This window comes from Ursus maritimus, unplaced genomic scaffold (genome assembly GCF_017311325.1).
Source record: "Ursus maritimus isolate PB19 unplaced genomic scaffold, ASM1731132v1 scaffold_2, whole genome shotgun sequence".
Taxonomy (NCBI): Eukaryota; Metazoa; Chordata; class Mammalia; order Carnivora; family Ursidae; genus Ursus; species Ursus maritimus.
The window spans coordinates 497,011-515,604 of NW_024424452.1; the positions used below are offsets into that span (position 1 = coordinate 497,011).

The 18,594-nt window shown below is 54.7% G+C and overlaps 1 protein-coding gene and 1 non-coding gene across 2 annotated transcripts in view; both read left to right on the forward strand.

Annotated features, from left to right (window-relative positions):
• Window positions 1-18,594, forward strand: part of DNAAF5 (dynein axonemal assembly factor 5) — a 47,044-nt gene that overhangs the window by 12,592 nt on the left and 15,858 nt on the right. Inside the window, exons 5-8 of the mRNA XM_040634619.1 lie at window positions 10,583-10,815; window positions 11,873-12,085; window positions 15,851-15,994; window positions 17,682-17,850. Of these exons, the coding sequence (XP_040490553.1) occupies window positions 10,583-10,815; window positions 11,873-12,085; window positions 15,851-15,994; window positions 17,682-17,850 (759 nt within the window). The remainder of the gene's footprint in view (window positions 1-10,582; window positions 10,816-11,872; window positions 12,086-15,850; window positions 15,995-17,681; window positions 17,851-18,594) is intronic.
• Window positions 16,899-17,088, forward strand: LOC121104088. Its single transcript, XR_005836466.1, has one exon. It is a non-coding gene; the product is annotated as a U2 spliceosomal RNA (small nuclear RNA).

Sequence of the window (18,594 nt, forward strand, 5' to 3'; positions counted from 1 at the left end):
TTGGGCATCCGACTCTTGGTTTTGGCTCAGGTCATGATCTCGGTCCTGGGATCGAGTCCCATGTCGGGCTCTCCGCTCAGTGGGGAGTCTGCTTCTCCCTCTCCCTCTGCCCCCCCCATGCACGTGCACATGCTCTCTCTCTAAGATAAATTAAAACCTATGTAGAGAAAGTTAGCAGGATAAGCACTAGATTTCATTAGATGGTTGGCATTTTCTCCTAAAAGTACTTTTTTAAAATTTGAATTTTAAATCTAAGCGTTCAGATTCTTTTCACACCATTTCACCTGTCAGATTTCATCAGCCACTTCCTCAGAACCTTGCCGCTGGCCATCTGCTTCTGCACACACACGGCCCTCCCGCTGCCCCCAGCTCTACCGCCTGCCTCCCCTTGGGTCCTGTGCTGTCCCTGCTCCGCGGCCACGCTGCAGCCCCGTGAGATAATTCCCGTCAGTACCCTCACCTTCGAAGGTAGAGTTTGACAAGCAAATCGTTGTGTGACCACCACTCATGAAGATCTGGGACATTCGTCAGCCCCGACCGTGCCCGGCCCCTGCCGTGGGCACTCCCTTCCCTCCGTGTGGTTCTGTCTCTCCTAGGACGTTGTCGTCACACGCACGGTCGTACGCACAACGCAGGTCACCCGCAACTGGTCTGGCTTCCAGTGCTCAGCCCCTGAGGCTCGTCGGGGGGCCTGCCTTCCTGCTGCAGGGCGATTCTCTTCTGTGGGTGCACCGAGGTTTACCTCGGGCGGGGGAAAGGACGTTTGGGTCATTTCCGGGTTTTGGTGCTTTGGAACAAGGGCGATCTAAGCACTGCCTACAGTCTGTGTGAGAACTCGGTTCACTGTCTCCGTTAAGTACCAGGGAGTGGGGCTGCTGTGAACTGGGAGCTGCTTTCCTCCCTCTCTGCGGCTGGCTGGACGTTTGTGTCCCACCTGCAGGGACGGGGTTCCCACTGGTCCCTGTTGGCACACGCGGTGGTGGTGGGTCTCTCATATCTGTCATGTGCTTGAGTCATGTGCTTGTCCACATCCCTTCTTCGGCCAAGTGTCTGTTCAGACTTTTGTCCACGCTAAATTGGGTTGTTTGTTGTCTTATGATGGAGTTTTGAGAATTCTTCCTACGTTCTGGGTATGACCCTCTGTTGGATCTGTGTTCTGTGACCCTTCTGTGTGGCTGGGTTCCCTGTGACGTCCCCAGCTGATGGACAGCCGATGGCCCTGGTGGGGCCTGCTCCCCCGTCGCTCTGACTGACGTGGTCAGTGGCTCCCCTCCTGCTGCACGTGCCTCTCGCTGCCTGTCCTGACAGCATGCTTCTCTGAGGGTGTGGACGGACAGTTTCAATGAGGTGCACGGCTCACTGAGGCTGGGCCTGTGTTTGTGCAGTCAGGGCTCGGTCCGTACACGGGGCCACAAGTCTAAGTCAGAGCCCCGTGCCCACTTGGCTGGGAAGACGAGGCGTGCGCATAGAGCACCCTTTGTCATTTGACAAACACAGGCTTCCTGTTCTGACACGGAAACGAACTCCACTTTTGAAACCCGGCTATGTGTTGGGAAGATCGGAAGGGCGTCATTTACTGTCCCCGAGTCAGTCACTCCCTGAACAAAGTGCTCTTCTCGGGCAGAAGGGCAAGTTCATGCTTGAAGAGGCTCTGCCCATCCGTTGCGCCCTCAAACTGCCAGCAGCAGGATCAGGTGGTGACAGCGGGTTCCGGAGTCCTTTCGGCTGGAAATGAGCCTCCCGTGGAATCTGTTTTCCTCGGTGACGCTTGAGTGAACAGGGAAGCACCTCTTCTTAATGGTGAATGGCTTGCCGGATCTTCTGACGCAAGAGATCAGAGTTGGTTTTTCTGCCCCGTTTTGGAAATCCCTGGAGTTCCGTTTGAATAACTACCGTTGTAACGCAGATCGCTCTCTTACGCCCTTCAGGGTTTTCCTGTTCTCTTGAGAGCTCAGACCTGCTCTGCTTGTCCGGTTCATCCAAGTGTTCGGAGACGTGGGAGTTGTCAGAAAAGTTACGTTGTGCAGAGGAGAGATGGGGGGCGGGTTTGTACCGGGGGACCCAGGTGAGGGTCTGTGGCGTGGAATATTACCCACTCGAGCTAGCCTCGGGAGCTGGGGAGCAGGGTAGCCCCCTGTTTGGTGCTACAGGAGAAGGGTGGGGTCCCACCGCTCAGCTACTGCAGGCGTACCTGGTTTGCTCCTTGTGGAGCGGGTGAGGCGCCCAGGCCCAAAGGGGCGCGTGACTTGTCAGGACCTGCATGCACCCAACTGAGTGAGCCAGGTTCAGGTTCACGCAGCTTCAGGTCCTCCTTGGTGACCCTCCCTTACACCCTTCCCGCTGCCCCCTGCGCTGAGGGTTCTCCATTTCTTCAAGGAGGTCAATCCCTGGTCGTTTCTGAGATAGCTCTGCTTTGCAAACGCCTGGAACCTTGTGCAGAACTCCCAGTGTCATCCTGCCTGTTGGTGGTGATTTATAAATACACAGGACAGGGCTGACCTGCCACCTGACTTAGATAAACTTGGTTAAAAAAAAAAAAAAAACTGATGATCTGTTTTTCTGCTTGCAATTAAATTACACTTTGTGCAAAAACCAAGCCGAATTTAATGTTCCGTACGCGTCTGGCCTAGCTTAGTCAGGGTTTTGTGTTGAGCTCTCCTTGAGTTGAAACTCTGGCATGGGGGAGGGCGCTCTGCCCACGTGCAGACCACATCCCTCCCCTGGAACTGGGACTCTTCTCGGGCTGCTGCTGTCTGCACCCAGGGTGTCACCTACAGGCCTGGCAACCCCCAGGCAGGGCTCACCCTTCTTGTGACGGCAGGGGCTGTGCAGAGCTCTTTGGAGGGGCTCAGACCTGCCTCATGGGCACCCGCCCAGATCAGTGATAAAGCCCCAGCTGAGCTGATCAGAAAAATGACCTTGGGAGGAATCAGAGGTACCTGAAGGGGAAGACAAAGCTCACCTAGGCTCGGAGCGAGCGTTTGAGCTCTGACCCTCAGACCTGAGAGGTCACAGTCCCCACAGCCTCTCCGCCTCCTGCGTATATAGTTTTGACACCCAGCTGGCTTTGACTTTCCTTCCCAAGCCACCTTTACAAACGCATCCCCTCCTTGGGTGACGTATGGTTGCCGTGTTCTTTCTGACCTTCACCGCTGGTTTCTAGCAAAGTTAAGCAATTTTCTGTTGCCATCCTATTTAATTTTGTTTCAATTATGAAAACAAATTGGCTTTGCGCGTATTTGTGTCTGGTCTGCTTGTGAAGTTGAGCAAGCCTCGTCACCGCAGCTGGCTCTGTGGGGCGGAGCCGGCTCGAGCTGTCTTTGCGTGCTTGCTGCTTGCGGAAGGACTGCAATTCTGTTCTCAAAGGAGAGATCAGTAGATAGTGGCTGAGTTGTAATCTGGACTCTGGACATAAGAAGTTAATCATCGCTCAGGCCTCCGGCGCTTCCTCGGATTCCAGGACAAACAGAAACCCTGACCTCGGGTTGTTTCCTAAAATCAACAGTAACCACGTATGGAAAGGTGCTGGACATGGGGAAGGAGAACCCTCACACGTTGCTGGTGGAAAGACAAAACAATGCAGCTGCTTTACGAAAGTTTGGGAGCTTCTTGAAGTGGTAAAGACGCACTCTCTGTGTGATCCCGTGACCTGGCTGTCCCACCCCAGGTAAACATGCAGCAGAGAGGAAACTGCCCCCCGCCGGCACATGCGTGCATGTTCACAGCAGCATCGTTCACAGAACCCCAGAGAGGGAACAACCCAGGGTCTAGCAGCTGGAGCCTGGATCAACAAGCCATGTCTGTCTGAGCCGTGCCGCAGGCCTCAGCCGTGAGTAGGAATGACACTCGGACGCGTGCTGCAGCGTGAACGAAGCTCGGAAACGTCCGTTTAGTGAAAAAGCCCATTCACATGAGATCTCTAGGAAAGATGGAACTGTAGGCAGGAAAGGCAGACCCGTGGCTCCCTGGGGACGGGTGGGGGGTTGACCGCAAGCAGCACGGGGCGCCCGTCGAGGTGGGAGTGCCCTCAAGACTGCGTGTGCATCGACTCAGCTCACATGGTTGAAAGTGCCTTCAACGACACGTAGATCTCACCTCAGTCAAGCTAAGAAACTCACAGACGCTGTGTCAGTGTTAGCGGTCTGTTGGCGTCAGCGTTTCCTGGAGCCCCCCGCCCCATGGTGCAGAAGACGGCACGTCGATGGCCCCTTCCCCTGCACGGCTCAGTCTCCAGGGTCAGCCCTCGCGTGATGGGCCTTGGAGCCACTGCACCCTGCGGGTGCCGGTGAGGCCCGCTGCCCAGAAGGATGGGCACCCCGACCGCAGGCTGCCAGAGGGGCGCTGGCTTGGGGTCACGTCTGGGTTGGGCGTCTCGAACGTGGGAGCTGCTGAGGATAGGGCTGGGTCTGGGGCCACCCTGGCCATAGGCCGCTGCTCACCCTGGGTCTGTCTCGGGGCACGAGTCTCCGTGCTTGGCCACCTGACACACTCTGTGTCATCGTAAGTTGACTCTGGATGGTTCTCGAAAGGAGTGAGATCCTTACGTGTCTATACCTCACGTTCTGTTCACTTTGTCTACGTATTCACAGGAAGCCGTGTTGGGTCACACACACACTCAGAGGGAGTGAGGCTCCCTTCTGTCCCACTGATGATTTTGGAAACTACTGCTTTGGAAACTCCTAGGTGCCAGTTCTTTGAACTTGCCTTAGGAACTGAGCGGTTGAATTAGCCTGGCGTTCACGACCCCTGTCCAAGGATCCGTAAGCATGGCCTTGACCTAAATGTAAATAAAGCAAACAGCGCCCGCCCCCTTCCCAGAAGCTCTCCAGGGTTAGGAATGACTGCCGTGGCTCACGTGTGCAAGGGTCATAGCTGTAGGCGCTCAGTGCCGAAGCTGCCTGTGTCCCTGGGGCTGGCAGGCACCCTGCTGTCACCAAAGCTGAGCCACGTGTGCTGTGGGGACAGAGACGAGAGCAGCCAGGCACAGAGACGTGTGCCCTCGTTTCTGGGTGCAGTGGGGGTAGGAGTGGTGTATCTGTCTACATCCCAGGGCCATCTACCTGGCACACTGGGGAGCCCAGTCATGGAACTATGAGTGGAGTGGGAGCCCCAGGCAGCTTGGCTCTTTATTCTCTTTGGAACTACTTGGTTGGTTGGTTGGTTTTTAACTTTGGTTTTTCATTACCTTTTTGGAAAGAAAAACAAAAAAATATTTTTCTTAAGTAGTGCTGAGTTGGTTCATACCCTGCTTGTGGGCATATAAATACGTGGAGGTAGAGGCGTGCAGGTAGACATGGGTAGACGCGACAGGCTTCCTGCATTTCAGGACACTGAGCGTGGCCTCTGGCCAAGTTCTCAGAAATACACAGACAGACTTAGGTGCAAAGATGTTCATCGTGGTGTTAATTACAGTATTGAGAGTCCGTAGATGATAATGCTCGGTTCTGTTAGCTACTTAAAGTCGTACCCTGGATTCTCGAGTATTGTTTTGGTCTGGCGCTGTACGAGAGCGGGATGGGAACGTTCTCTGTTTGCCGTCAGGACAGCACCCCTGGCCCACGGGTGCTACTGGGCACCTGAAACGTGCGCCGTGGGACCGAGACACTGAACTGTGATTTAAGCTTCATGAACGTTAGCCACGTGTGGCTAGCGGCTCCCGTGCTGGGAGTGCAGCTCCGCAGCCCAGAACAGGGTCGGCCAATGTGTTCTGTAAAGGACCATACGGTCCGTGTACCAGGCGCAGGAGGCCGCGTGTGTGTCCCAGCTGTTCTGCCTGCTGTGTGACGTCACCGTGGCGCTAGACAGCAGTAGCTGAGCAGGCGAGGCTGCGTCCCACTGTCACTTGATTCCCAGAAACAGGCGGCAAGTCAGTTGTGGCTCCTGGGCCACAGTTTGCCACCCCAGGTCTAAGAGAATATTGTCCTTTCTGCTCCATCCCATAGTACGGAACAGCGGGCTTCAGAACACAGACGTAGTGAGGCCCCTGTTTCTTTGCACTTACTGCATAGACCTCGTGTCCCCAGCCTTGTGCCACCAGCCGCCCTGTTTCATGTTCCTCGTCCGACACACTTTCCACAGTGGATACACCATCAGGAAGCACAGTATTGCTTGTTTGTTAACAAGTACACGTAAACAGCCGACATAGAATCATTGGAACTGATTTTTTTTTTAAGATTTTATTTACTTATTTGACAGAGAGAGAGACAGCCAGCGAGAGAGGGAACACAAGCAGGGGGAGTGGGAGAGGGAGAAGCAGGCTCCCAGACGAGCAGGGAGACGGATGTGGGGCTCAATCCCAGGACCCTGGGATCACGCCCTGAGCCGAAGGCAGACGCTGAAGGACTGAGCCACCCAGGCGCCCTGGAACTAATTTTCTAACATAGCATAAAAATAAAAAAGTAACAGGGAAAAAAACGAAAATGGGGTCTCATGGTACAAACTGTTGCTTTTTCTAAAACACCCTCTAAACTCTGACCTGTCATGAGTTCATTTCTATCTTTAGAGTTTTTTTACTAAGAATTTCTAATGAAGTTTTTATTTTAATTCCAGTGAGTTAACATACAGCGTTCTGTTAGATTCAGGTGTGCGATAGAGTGACCCCACACTTGCCTGCGTCACCCTGTGCTCATCACAGCAAGTGCGTTCCTTAGTCCCCATCTGATGCAGTTGCCCGTCCCCCTCCCACCTCCCTTCTGGTCACCATCACTTTGTTCTTTAGACTTGAGAGTCTGTTTCTTGGTTTGTCTCTCTTTTTTTCCCCTTTGCTCATTTGTTTTGTTTTTTAAATTCCACGTATGAGTGAAATCACACGGTATTTGTCTTTCTCTGGCCAACTGATTTCGCTTCACGTAATGCCCTCTAATTGTATTCCTGTCATTGCCAATGGCAAGATTTCATCCTTTTTTATGCCTGAGTAATATGCTAGTGTGAGTGTGTGTGCGAGTGTATATTGCATCTTTATCCATTCATTGATCAGTGGACATTCATCTCCTCCCATAATCTGGCTATTGTAGATAATGCTGTTATAAGCATAAGGGTGCATGTCTCCGTTCGAATTAGTGTTTTTGTGCGGTCTCTTGGTAAATACCTAGTAGTGCAATCTCTAGATCATAGGATGGTTCTATTTTTAACTTTCTGATGAGCCTCCATACTGTTTCCAGAGCGGCTGCGCCCGTGTGCATTCCCAGCAGCAGTGCATGGGATTCCCCTTTCTCCACATCCTCGCGGACACCCGTTGTTGCTTGTGTTGTTGATTTTAGCCGTCGTGACAGGTGTGAGGTGGTGTCTCATCGCGGTTTTGTTCTGCGTCTCCCTGATGACGAGTGATGTTGAGCATCTTTCCACGTGTCTGTTGGCCATCTGGGTGTCTTCTTTGGAGAAATGTCTGTTTGTGTCTTCTGGCCCTTTTTTAACTGGACTGTTTGTTTTTTGGGTGTTGAGTTGTATCAGTTCTTTATATATTTCAGATACTAGCCATTGATCAGAGATGTCGTTTGCAAATATCATCTCCCTTTCTGTAGGTTGCCTCTTAGTGTTGTTGGCTGTGTTCTTGGCCGCACAGCAGCTTTCTATGTTGACGGAGTCCCGATAGTTTATTTTTGCTTTTGTTTCCCTTGCCTCGGGAGACAGAGCTAGAGAAATGTGGCTGCAGCCAAAGTCAGAGACATTACTGCCTGTGTCCTCTTCTAGGATGTTTATGGTTTCAGGCCTCACATTCAGGTCTTCCGTCCGTTCTGAGTGTATTTCCGCGATAATAAAGGTGATAAAGTGGTCCGGTTCCACTCTTCTGCATGTGGCCGTCCAGTTTTCCCAGCACCGTTTGTTGAAGAGACTGTCCTATTCCCATTGGCTATTCTTTCCTGCTTTGTTGAAGGGGAGTTGACCATAGCGTCGTGGGTTCCTTTCTGGCTTTTCTGTTCTGCTCTGTTGGTCTGTGTGTCTGTGTTTGTGTCAGTACCATACGGGTTTTGATGATTACAGCTTTGCAGTACAACTCGCAGTACAACGCTAGAATTGTGCTGGCTCCGGCTTTGCTTTGCTTTTCCAAGGTTGCTTTGGCTCTTCGGGGTCTTTCGTGGTTGCACACACATTTCAGGATTGTTCTAGCTCTGTGAAAAATGTTGATGGTATTTTGATAGGGGTTGAGTGAAATGTGTATTTTACTTTGGGCGGCGTTGATTTTTACCAATGTCCGTCCTTCCTATCCACGAGCATGGAATGTCTTTCCATTTCTTTGTATCCTCTTCATTTTCTCTCATCTGTGTTTTCTAGTTCTCAGAGTCCAGGTCTCTTGCGTCTCTGGTTAGGTTTATTCCAGGTATCTTATTACTTTTGGTGCAGTTGTACATGGGATTGCTTTCTTCATTTCTCTTTCTGCTGTTTCATTATCAGTGCGTAGAAATGCAACAGGTTTCTGCACCTCGATTTTGTGTTCTGTGACTTTGCCGAATCGGTGTATCAGTTGTCGCAGTTTTTGGGTGGAGTCTTTCGGGTTTTCTACACAGAGTATCGTTTCATCTGCAAATAGTGAAAGCTTCCCTTCTTCCTTACAATTTGGATGCCTTTGGTTTCTGAGGCTGGGACTTCTGGTACTATGTTGAGCAGCAGTGGTGAGAGTGGCCATCCTTGTCTTGTTCCTGACCTTCGGGGGGAAGCTCCGTTTCTCCCCATCGAGTACGACCCTAGCCGTGGGTTTTTCACGTATGGCCTTTATCGTGTTGCGGTGTGTTCCCTCCTGCTTCGTGGAGGGTTTGTTCCATGAACGGGTGCCGTACTTCGTCAGGTGCTCTTCCTGCATCTGCCGAGAGGATCCCGTGGTTCTTGTCCTTTCACTTGTTCATGTGATGTATCACGTTGATTCATTTGCAAGTGTTGAAACTCCCTTGCAGCCCAGGAATAAATCCCACTCGACCATGGTGAATGAGGTTTGGGTTTTTTGTTGTTTTTTTTTGTCTGTTTCTTTTTTGGTTTTTTTTTTAGAACTGAGAGCATGGGGGTGGCAAGGGGAGGGGCAGAGGGAGAAGGAGAGAGAATCTTGAGCAGGCTCCATGTCTAGGGCAGAGGCCAACGCGAGGCTCAGTCTCAGGACCCTGAGATCATGACCTGAGTCAAAATCAAGAGTCGTCCAATCAACCAACTGAGCCACCCAGGCCCCGCATGAGTTTCTTTAATAAATTGTTGGATTCGGTTTCCTAGTGTTTGTTGACGACTTTTGCATCCAATTTCATCAGGGATGTTGGCCTGTGTAGTTCTCTTTTTTTGTGGAGTCTTTCTCTGGTTTTGGGATCAGGCAGTGCTGGCCTCATGGAAGTTTTCCTTCCATTTCTATTTCTGGAATAGTTTGAGAACTGAGTTTTGATTTTTGAAGATCAAACCTTTAATGAGAATGTTTGAAGCCTTTTTTGTAGAAATTGATAAACATTCTAAAATCACATGGAAATGCAGAGGACCTAGGGCCACCAGAACATGGACAATGAAGACCGAAGTTGAAAGGTTCACACTTCCTTTTTCAGAGCAATCCGCAGAGTGGAGCACGCAGGACTCCAGACTGTGTGGGGCTGGCATACGGAAGGTGGGGGGGGGAGGCGATCGAGCATTCAGAAATAGATGCCCACGTACGTGGACCACTGATCTTGGACACGCTTCATGGCAGTTCAGTGGAGAAAGGATGGTCTTTCAACACTGGTCACTAAAAATAAATCAATAAACTTCAAAAACAATCCAATTTTTTAGTGGGCAGAAAGATTTTTTAGGGCACCTTGCCGGCAAAGATACAGATAGGCTCGTTAGGAAGCAAGTGTGAAGCCACAGCAGGTGCCACACAGCCTCTCAGTGGCTTTCACTGAGGACCGGCCACCCAAGCACGGTTGAGGACACAGAGGAGCTGAGCCCCTGCCCAGGTGGTGTGGACAGGAAACGGGGCAGCCACTTTGGAAAACCACTTGGCAGTTTTTTCAATCAAATGCTGCCTGCCGTGGAACCTGGTGGACGCAGCCTCAGGCACTCACCCTCCGAGCGGCCGCCGTGTCCACTCAGGCTTGCGTGTGGTGCTCGTCGCAGATTTCTTGGCAACAGCCCAGCCCGGGAAGCAGCCTGAGGTCCGTCAGCAGGTGGCAGACAGGCAGAGGGATGAAGGCACACTCCCACGTGGATGGCCCTGGGTCATTGTGCAGAGAGGGGAGCTGGGCAGACCTAAGTGCGAACCTCGCAGTTCTGCCCAGAGACGGCCCGTCTGTAGAGACGGGAAGCGGAGCGCGGTTGCCCGGGCGACGGGAAGTCCTGGGGGCACTGCAGGGGCGCAGGAAGCTTTCGGGTGATGGGTGCATCTGTGTCCTGGTGTGTCCGTGTGTCAGAACTTACCAGATAAGCACTTGGTGTCTTTTATCATGTATCACTTACACATCAGTTTCTGTATAAGAAGTTTAAGCTAAATGATGACACTGTGGCTTCATTTCTGCCCTCAGAGTTGGTTTGCACTTTTAAGGGTTGTCCCTTACGCAGGGGACGTGTGATGAATCCGCTTCCCCAGATTTCGTGGCGGTCTCACTTGTGAATTTCCCGGCTTATTCTTTTCCACCTGCAGAGAACCGCCCCGTGCTAGGCTGTCGGGAGCTCGTCTTCAGAAACCTGTCCAAGATCCTTCCGGCCATCTGTCACGACGTCACCGACTGGGTGGTGGGGACCAGGGTGAAGGCGGCCCAGCTGCTGGCGGTGCTGCTGCTCCACGCCGAAGACCACATCACGCAGCACCTGGACGTCATCCTCCGCACCCTGCACCGGGCATGTGCCGACGATGACGGGGCCGTGGTTAGCAGCGTGAGTTGCCTGTTTCTGGTCACGTTCCATGAGCCATAGCTTACGGGCTGTAGATTCACCCGTGTTAGGTCATAGGTCTGCGGGTTTGGATAAATGTGAGCGGCCGTGGAACTGCACCACAGCCGAGATAATGTTCATATCGCCCTGAGATCCCCTTGGGTCTTGGCATCCATCCTCCCCCCTCCCCCGCCGCTGCCCCTGCTTGCAGCCCCTGCCACCCAGATCTGTTTTCTGTGCCCACGAAGGGTGGCACGTAAAGGTCACTCTTCAGGGGCTCGAGCCCCCGCTCCTCACGCCTTCTCTCAGCACGAGCAGGCGGATTGCACAAGCGCACCAGCCACGCCTCTGGCAGACCCTCCCTGTGAGCCTCGCTGGGGTAGGCAGGGCGCCCTCCTGGCTCTGATGGCACTCGCGTGCCCACGGGCTCTGCCAGGCAGGGGCTGCTGGCCCAGCATGTGACAGCGGCATTTCCTTGCCAGTTCTCACTGCCACCCGCCAACAGGCTGGCGGTTGGTGCCACCGAGTGCATGGCTAGATGCAGGTGAGCCTCAGCTAGGTTGGCTTCCCTTGTCCTTTTGCCCCTGTGAGCTTGGCCACTGGGTGCCTCTGCTGAGCAACGGGCTGTGTGGACATGCTCACATCTGCCCAGGGAACACATCGTGGGGCCCATGACGGTGGCCTGGCACACTGGGGAACGTCCCCAAAATATGTCATTTGGGAATGTTGTGTAACTGGAATCACGCAGCGAGTGTCCTTTAGAGATTGGCTAATGCCCGAGGCCCGCTGTTGTGACTGCCAGTTGGTGCCCACGGCGTGGAGGTCCCAGCGTGTGGCCATTTGTTCATAACGGGCTTAGGTCACTGGCAGCGGACAGTGGGCCTCCTGGGAACCAGCCCCGTGCGGAAGCTCCGAGGGCCGTGGGGACTTGCTGCTGCCTGCACGCCGGGCAGACCTTCACGCAGGGCTGTGTGTGCGAGGCTGGGAGCTGGCAGGCAGGTGCAGGAGTGCCGGGGGCCGCGCGGTGGGCAGCCCGCCAGCTTTTTGCCTTCTCGCGCAGTGCACCAGATCCGCGGAGCTGGTCGGGGTGTTCGTCAGCCCAGAAGTGTTTCTGAAGCTGCTCGTGTCCATGCTGAAGAAGTCGCCCTCCCCCTCCGGCCTCCTGGTCCTCGCTTCCGTCCTCCAAGGCTGCCCTAGGGAGGCCCTCCAGCCACACGTGAAGGTCATCGCCAAGGAGCTGGCCCGCCCCCACATCTGTCAAGGGTCTGAAAACGTAAGCTGTGGGAAGGGAGGTCGGCGGAGCACATCCTGAGGTGAACCCTCTGTGCAGGGAGAGCGGGCAGCGCCCCTGCCTGCCGCTTTCTACACATACCTGTTGATCAGTATTAGTATTAGCAGATCCCCACGGGCGCATCAGAGCTTTCCGCCCCACAGCGGTGACCAGGGTACTGCCACTGACACCGTCTTGTCTGGGGACCTGTGTGCCTGCTTCCTCCTGCTCGTTCCAGTCAGTGGTCATTCACGTTGGAACTAAACACACGGACAGTGTGGGTCCTGCCTCACGCTGGCCGCCTTCCACATGCCCAGTGGCCACTGTGCAGGACAGTGTGGGATAGGGCAGGTCCGTTCTGGGAACAGGCCGTGGAGCCACAGCGTGGGGCTCGCGTGGTCAGCACCCCTTCCTGCCCTCACTGTCGGTCCTCAGCCCGTCACCCCGAGCTGGTTCTTTGCTCATGTCCCCTGGCATTATCGTAATGTGCTCGGAACAGCTGAGCCCGGCTGGGAAACGGGTGCGGGAGTCCGCTCGTGGCTACTATGAACTCGCTTTATGCTACGTTGAAGCGGTCTGGCTAGCCAGGCTTCGTCATTTGGAGTAGTTTATAGTTGTTTGCTATTGAGAAAAAATAAGGACTTTGTTTTTGTGTGGCTGTGACACGCTTAAACTCTACAACCCCAGCACTGGATGTGGCCCTCTCACTCCTCTGTAGGGAACAGGGCCAGCCACTTGTCCGTCCCCGTGGCGCAGGCTTGAGGCCCCGCAGCAGCTGCTGGGGCCATGACTGGCCCGGGGATGGGGGACCAGCTGTGTCTTCGGGCACGGCCGGGCACCAGGACGCTGTGCGTGAGCTCATCTGGTCCTTCTCCGGCTCGGGTGACAAGGTGGCCCCGTCATGGTTGCAGGTCCGCCCTCAAGGCCGCTTAGAACACGGCGGGTGGGAACTGGGCCTGAGGGTGTGAGGGAGTGTCGACGAACCATTCTGCCTGCTCTTGGCGCTTTTAACACGTTTCACCTTTTCCCAAACCCGTTTTTAACATCATCGTCAAACCCATGTGAATTCTGCATTTTTGCTCAGGGTGGTCTAGAAAAGTTGTAATCCCTCTATGTAGATTTGTGAGCCAGAAGCTTTCCTTTTCCTAAAAGGCTAAATTTGAATTTTTGTATACGTGTTTAAATACAGATCTTATAAATTTTATAGGAAAGCAAATATAATTTTCATGTTTTAGCATTATTTACAGAAAAGTTTAATCCCTTAGTCCACAAAGTTCAGATTATGCGCTTGGCTCCTCATCTTCCAGTTTTGTTTTGTTTTTTTGAGGAAGAATTTCTGCAATGATTTTTCTTCTTTTGTTTTATTTTGTTTTTTTAAGTAGGCTCCACGCCCAGCACGGAGCCCCACACTGGTCTTGATCTCACGACCCTGAGGTCATGACCTGAGCTGAGATCAAGAGTTGGTCGCTCAGCCGACTGAGCCACCCAGGCGCCCTGTAGTGATGTTTTAAACAGTGCGATCACGCTTAGTGTCTCCCCAGATGTGTTCCAGGCTCAGGTTGAGGACCAGCCGTAGTGAAAACCCAGGACGCGCGTTCTGCCCCTTTCCTCACAGACTCAGCCGTTCGGCAAAGGCAGCAGGCGCAGACCTGTTCTCCCCGAGGCAGGAGAGTCTCCTGTAGCCGTGGTGACACGGGAAGCAGCGTGAGCTTCCGGCAGTCATTCCCCAGGAGCTGGGAGGACGGGCTCGGACGTCTTCCAAGAGCCCGCTGAGGTGTAGAAACTCCCTGTCAACCAGACAGAGGCGCCCTGAGGGTGCCTGCTGGGCCGCGCATCGCGGGGCCTCCAGTGCTGCGGGGTGGGGGGGGGGGTCGTGGCAGGTGCCTCCCAGGTGTGTCTGGCCAGCGCTGCACCTGGGGCTGAGCTGAGGGAATCGGAGCCTTTCCTTTGAAATGTTTGTTTTGTGACAGGTAACTGAGCTGAGGAAATTGTTTGATACCGTAAGGGTAACTCATTTATTCCTGTTTAACGAACAAAAACCAGGAGTGCAGGGGCGCGGTCGCCGTAGAAATGTCAGCCTCTAGCACTTTTTCCTGTAAAGTTTCGACAACCTTAGATGACACTGAGTTTCAGGAGCAGAAACTAAGACATCACTTTGGAACCTGTCGCTTCCCCCCGCCTTTGTCTCCCTCTGGGGTGCAGGTGGAGGGAACATTCTCTGCTTAAGTGGGAAGAAATCCGTGAACGCTGAGGCCCAGTTTCCTAAAGACGGGGCCACACTCCCCACAGGAGGGGACGTCTGTGAAAGCATGAGGCTCCTCGCTGGCCCCGGGGTCCGGGGCTTCCCGAGACAGCCAGCAGCCAGCCCACGCCGATGGTGGCTCGCATCTCAGGACCTGAATTCCTTCTTAACTGAAAGCAGTTGACCCATAAGCATGTAGGTCGTTCTAGAGATTAGCTGAAATCACGTCCTTGGAAACTGGGTGGCCGCCCATCCAGACCTAAAAGAAATCCGGCTGTGGGACAAGTGAGAATGTGAATTAAACACCAGTCTGGCTTCCCTGGGGGAGCTGGACGCGGTGCTCACCGCCGGTTCCCATCCTGCATGAGAGCAGTCTGGCGTGCGCGGACCACACTCCTCTGTGATCCAGCACGAATTCTTTGAAGTCCCGTGATTTACGTCACTTGTGCATGAGCCACAGAACTCCAGAACCACCTCTGGACCAGCCCCGTTCATGACACAGTGTGTGTGCACACCTCCTGTGTCAGCCTGCTGCTTCGTGACCGCCGTCCCAGCCTTTCTGTCCTTCGTGAAACCCGCGTGAGGCTTGTCCGTGGACGGACATATGAGAAGCACGTATGGACACGGGCATTAAGGAGTTCTGCCCCGCGGTTGATGAGGCTGAAGTCCGCGAGGTGAGCGGCTGGCTGGAAGGACCTGGCGGAGGCGCCCCCTTGTCGTCCCCGTCCGTCAGGAAGCACGTCCTGAACCACAGAATTATATTTACTTCGGTTAAAACTTATGTTACAGAAAGACTCAGAAATACACAGCAGTGGAGAGAATAGCGATGAAGCCCCCACGCCCCCACCCAGCCTCCGTGGCCATGGCCTCTGGTGCTCCTGTTCTGTCCACTTCCTCCACCTTCTCTGTTACCCTTGGGGGCCGGCAGGGAGGGCTGGGTGCTTGCAGGCGGCTCCAAGATGCCCTGTCGTTTCTCCTGTGAATTTTACGGGATGTATGGCTAACACATAAGAATTTCTTTAAATGTAACCAAGAGACCACTAAGCATTTCTTTCTCGGGCCGTGTTCAGTTTCCCCTAGAAAAGAACACCATGAAAGTTTTCCATGAAAGAAGGCGTTCCTGTGGTCCTAGTGTGCTGTGTCCTGTCGGTGTGGGCCTTGGGGCAGGAAGGGGCACAGGGGGGCTCTGGGGCAGGGGGAGGCAGGATTGAGGGGAGCAAGGGGGAAGCAGGGGAGCCCTGGGGTGGGGTTGGGGGAGGCTGGACCTGGTGGAGATGGGGGCAGGCTAGGGGAAGGGAACAGGGGGGCCCTGGCACGGGGGTGGTGGGAGGCTGGACTGGAGGGTGTAGGGGGCAGGGTAAGGGAAGGGAGCAGGGGGACCTTGGGGCTGAGGGAAGCAGGACCTGGACAGGGAGGGGCAGAAGGTCAGGGAGGGTGGCAGGGGAGCCCTGAGGTGGGAAGGGCGGTTGGCAGGGGCGTGTGGGCGGGGGAGAGCTGGCTCACAGTGCTCCCTGCTCTCTTCCCAGCGCCTGTACGGGGAGCACCTGCTGCTGTGCGTGCAGACATTGGTTTCCGTGTGCCGGGAAGACTGCAGAGGGTGTAGCTTGCAGCTCATGGAGGTGCTGGTGACCGTCCTGGCCCTCTCGGGTGCCACGGGCCTCAGCAACAAGGTGAGGCTGCGGGGAAGCCCCGCTTTGCTGTGTGGGTGATGGAGCTCACGCTCCGGAAGGTGCTCGTCGCCGAGCAGGCGGGACCACCGTCCAGAAACCCTCCTGCTCTGGAGTCCGAAGCCTCAGGCTCACCTGAGTCCGCTAACTAGCAAGGTGGAGGAATGTGTGGGACATGTGGGATGAGTCGCTCGTGAGGTGGCCCTCGGGGCGCCCAGGATTCCGGAAAACCCCCAGCTGTCCACTTATCGTCCTGTCTCAGGGACGACAGCTGCCGACACGCAGACAGGACAGGAGCCCGTCCTCACTTCTAGTCTGCAGCTAAACACACATGTGACCGACAGCCCAGAGGGAAGACAGTGTCATGACTTCCTGGCTAATCACAGGCCAGCTTTACAGAATTACTTCCGTTCCTTCAGCTCTGGGTCTGAGCTCTAAAAACGCTGGGGGCGCCTGGGTAGCACAGTCGTTAAGCGTCTGCCTTCGGCTCAGGGCATGATCCCGGCGTTCTGGGATCGAGTCCCACATCGGGCTCCTCTGCTGGGAGCCTGCTTCTTCCTCTCCCACTTCCCCTGCTTGTGTTCCCTCTCTCGCTGGCTGTCTCTCTGTCACATAAATAAATAAAATCTTTAAAAAAATAAAAAAAATAATAAAAACTCTGATGTCCAGGCCCCCTCCGGCTCCGGGACTGTCAGGACGCTGGTGTCTTGCCCCCTCGCTAGGAGAGTGCGGTTCTCCCTCTGGCTTTCTCTGAACAGCAGCGGGCAGATCTCCGTCTGGGCCCGACCTGCGTGACGGAGAGGCACCCGGGCGCATCATGGGACCCCGTACCCAGGAGGCCCTCTGCCCACCCTCTCCTTTCTTGGGCCTCTGAACTTTGTTTTCTTTCTTTAAAAACAACCTTTTCACCACTTCTTGGCCTTTTGGCTAAGATCACGTGTAGTATGTCTCCTTATCAGTTTGACGTCTGGTGTGTCCTCTCTCCAAAGACAATATAGTAAATGGATTTTGGAGCAGGAAGATGGAGTAGGAGCGTGCTCCGTCCTCTCCACACACCGACCTGGTATTGCAGTGCTGCCAGGGACAGTACACCTCCACCTGATAAGAAAAAAAACCACCTTTCCAGAGGGCACCTATCTTAGCAGGCAGCTTGGCACCGCTGGGAACAAACGGAGCCCAGTGTGCGTGCCCCGGACCCCAGGGAAGGAAACCGGCCAGCGTCAGGTTGCAGGCTGGGAGGTGGTGGGTGGCCCGGTCGCAGGGTGATCTCAGGCCGGCAGAGAGTATGTCTGCTCAATCCAGTGCCCTTCTGCCTCCTGGCACCGGCTCTCGCCACAGAGGGGGCTGAGGACCCCAGAAGAGGGCGGTCTCCTGGGAAGCCTGCTCTCCCTGGGCGCCCCTGGCGTTGTGCAGGATGGGGACACGGTGGCTGACTCTCTTGTAAATGCACGTCTGTTTTGCTGTTTGCTGTCCAGACGGCATTGACGCGGCGTGCATAGCGGCTGTCAGAGGGGCGCCTGCCGTCCTCGCCGCGGCGGGCCCTCCAGGGCTGCTCTTGTCAGGCTTCCTTACTGGTAGAACGTTCGCGGTGGCCTGAGCGGCTCTCACTCTCTGATGATGAGGATGGGTCTCCACTGAGGCTTCTGAGCCTCGAGAGCGGGGTGTCGCAGCTTGTGACTCGCGCTTGCAGGTTCAGGAGACCATGGACGCGCTGGCCGCGGTGCAGGATGTGGACGGCAGCCAGGATCTCTACCGAGAGCACGTGGGCCCCCTCATGGAGCGGCTGGCAGCTTCACACCACGACTGGACCGTCCACTCCGTGGAGCTCCTGCAGTTCGACGTGGTGGTCACCCACGCAGGTGAGTTCCCGCCACGCCCAGCCTGGTTCCGGCCACGCGAGGAGGCTCCCGGCTGAACCAAGGGCAACTCAGTCTCTCCCGCCCGTGGGAACCAGCATTTTGAGGACCAAAACTTGAATTTTAAAAACACCAAGCACATTATTTTTGAAGACTGTATGTAACATGGCTCTTCACGGTCTGCCAGGCATGTGGTTTTGATGTTATCCTGGACGGTGCGATTTCGCGAGGCCTCCCGTGCGTGTAGCCCGTGCTCTTCAGATATGCCTGCGCGTTGTTGCACTTAGCTCAGCACGCAGGCGTTCTGCGTGGCCTCCAGGCCATCCCTGCCCAGCGGTGGGAGGGTGAAAGAACGTTTCCTCGAGCAAAGCGTGTACTCACACCCGTGCCTCCTTCCTGCCCTGGCTGCGGAGGGTTCACTGGACATTCTTCATTTTAAAAGATGATTCTTGAAAAAAACAACAAAAATGACTTTCAGACCCTGATCGGCAGCTTCCCTCCCCAGTTTAGAAAGCGGCCAGAGGCTGTAAACCATGCGGTTGGGGCTGATGAGGAAACGCTGGGCCGAAGGCCACATGCAGGGGGGCAGGTGTCACGGGGGCGGGGGGGTTCCGGCCACTCTGTGCTTTTCCTTCAGTGAACCAAGTGTTTTCTCAGAGCGTAAATATAGTGTATTTGCACCCGTTGTTGGAAAGCATCCTGTATGTTCTGGAGGGGTTCATTTCCAGGTGCCCCGTGATCCTGGAG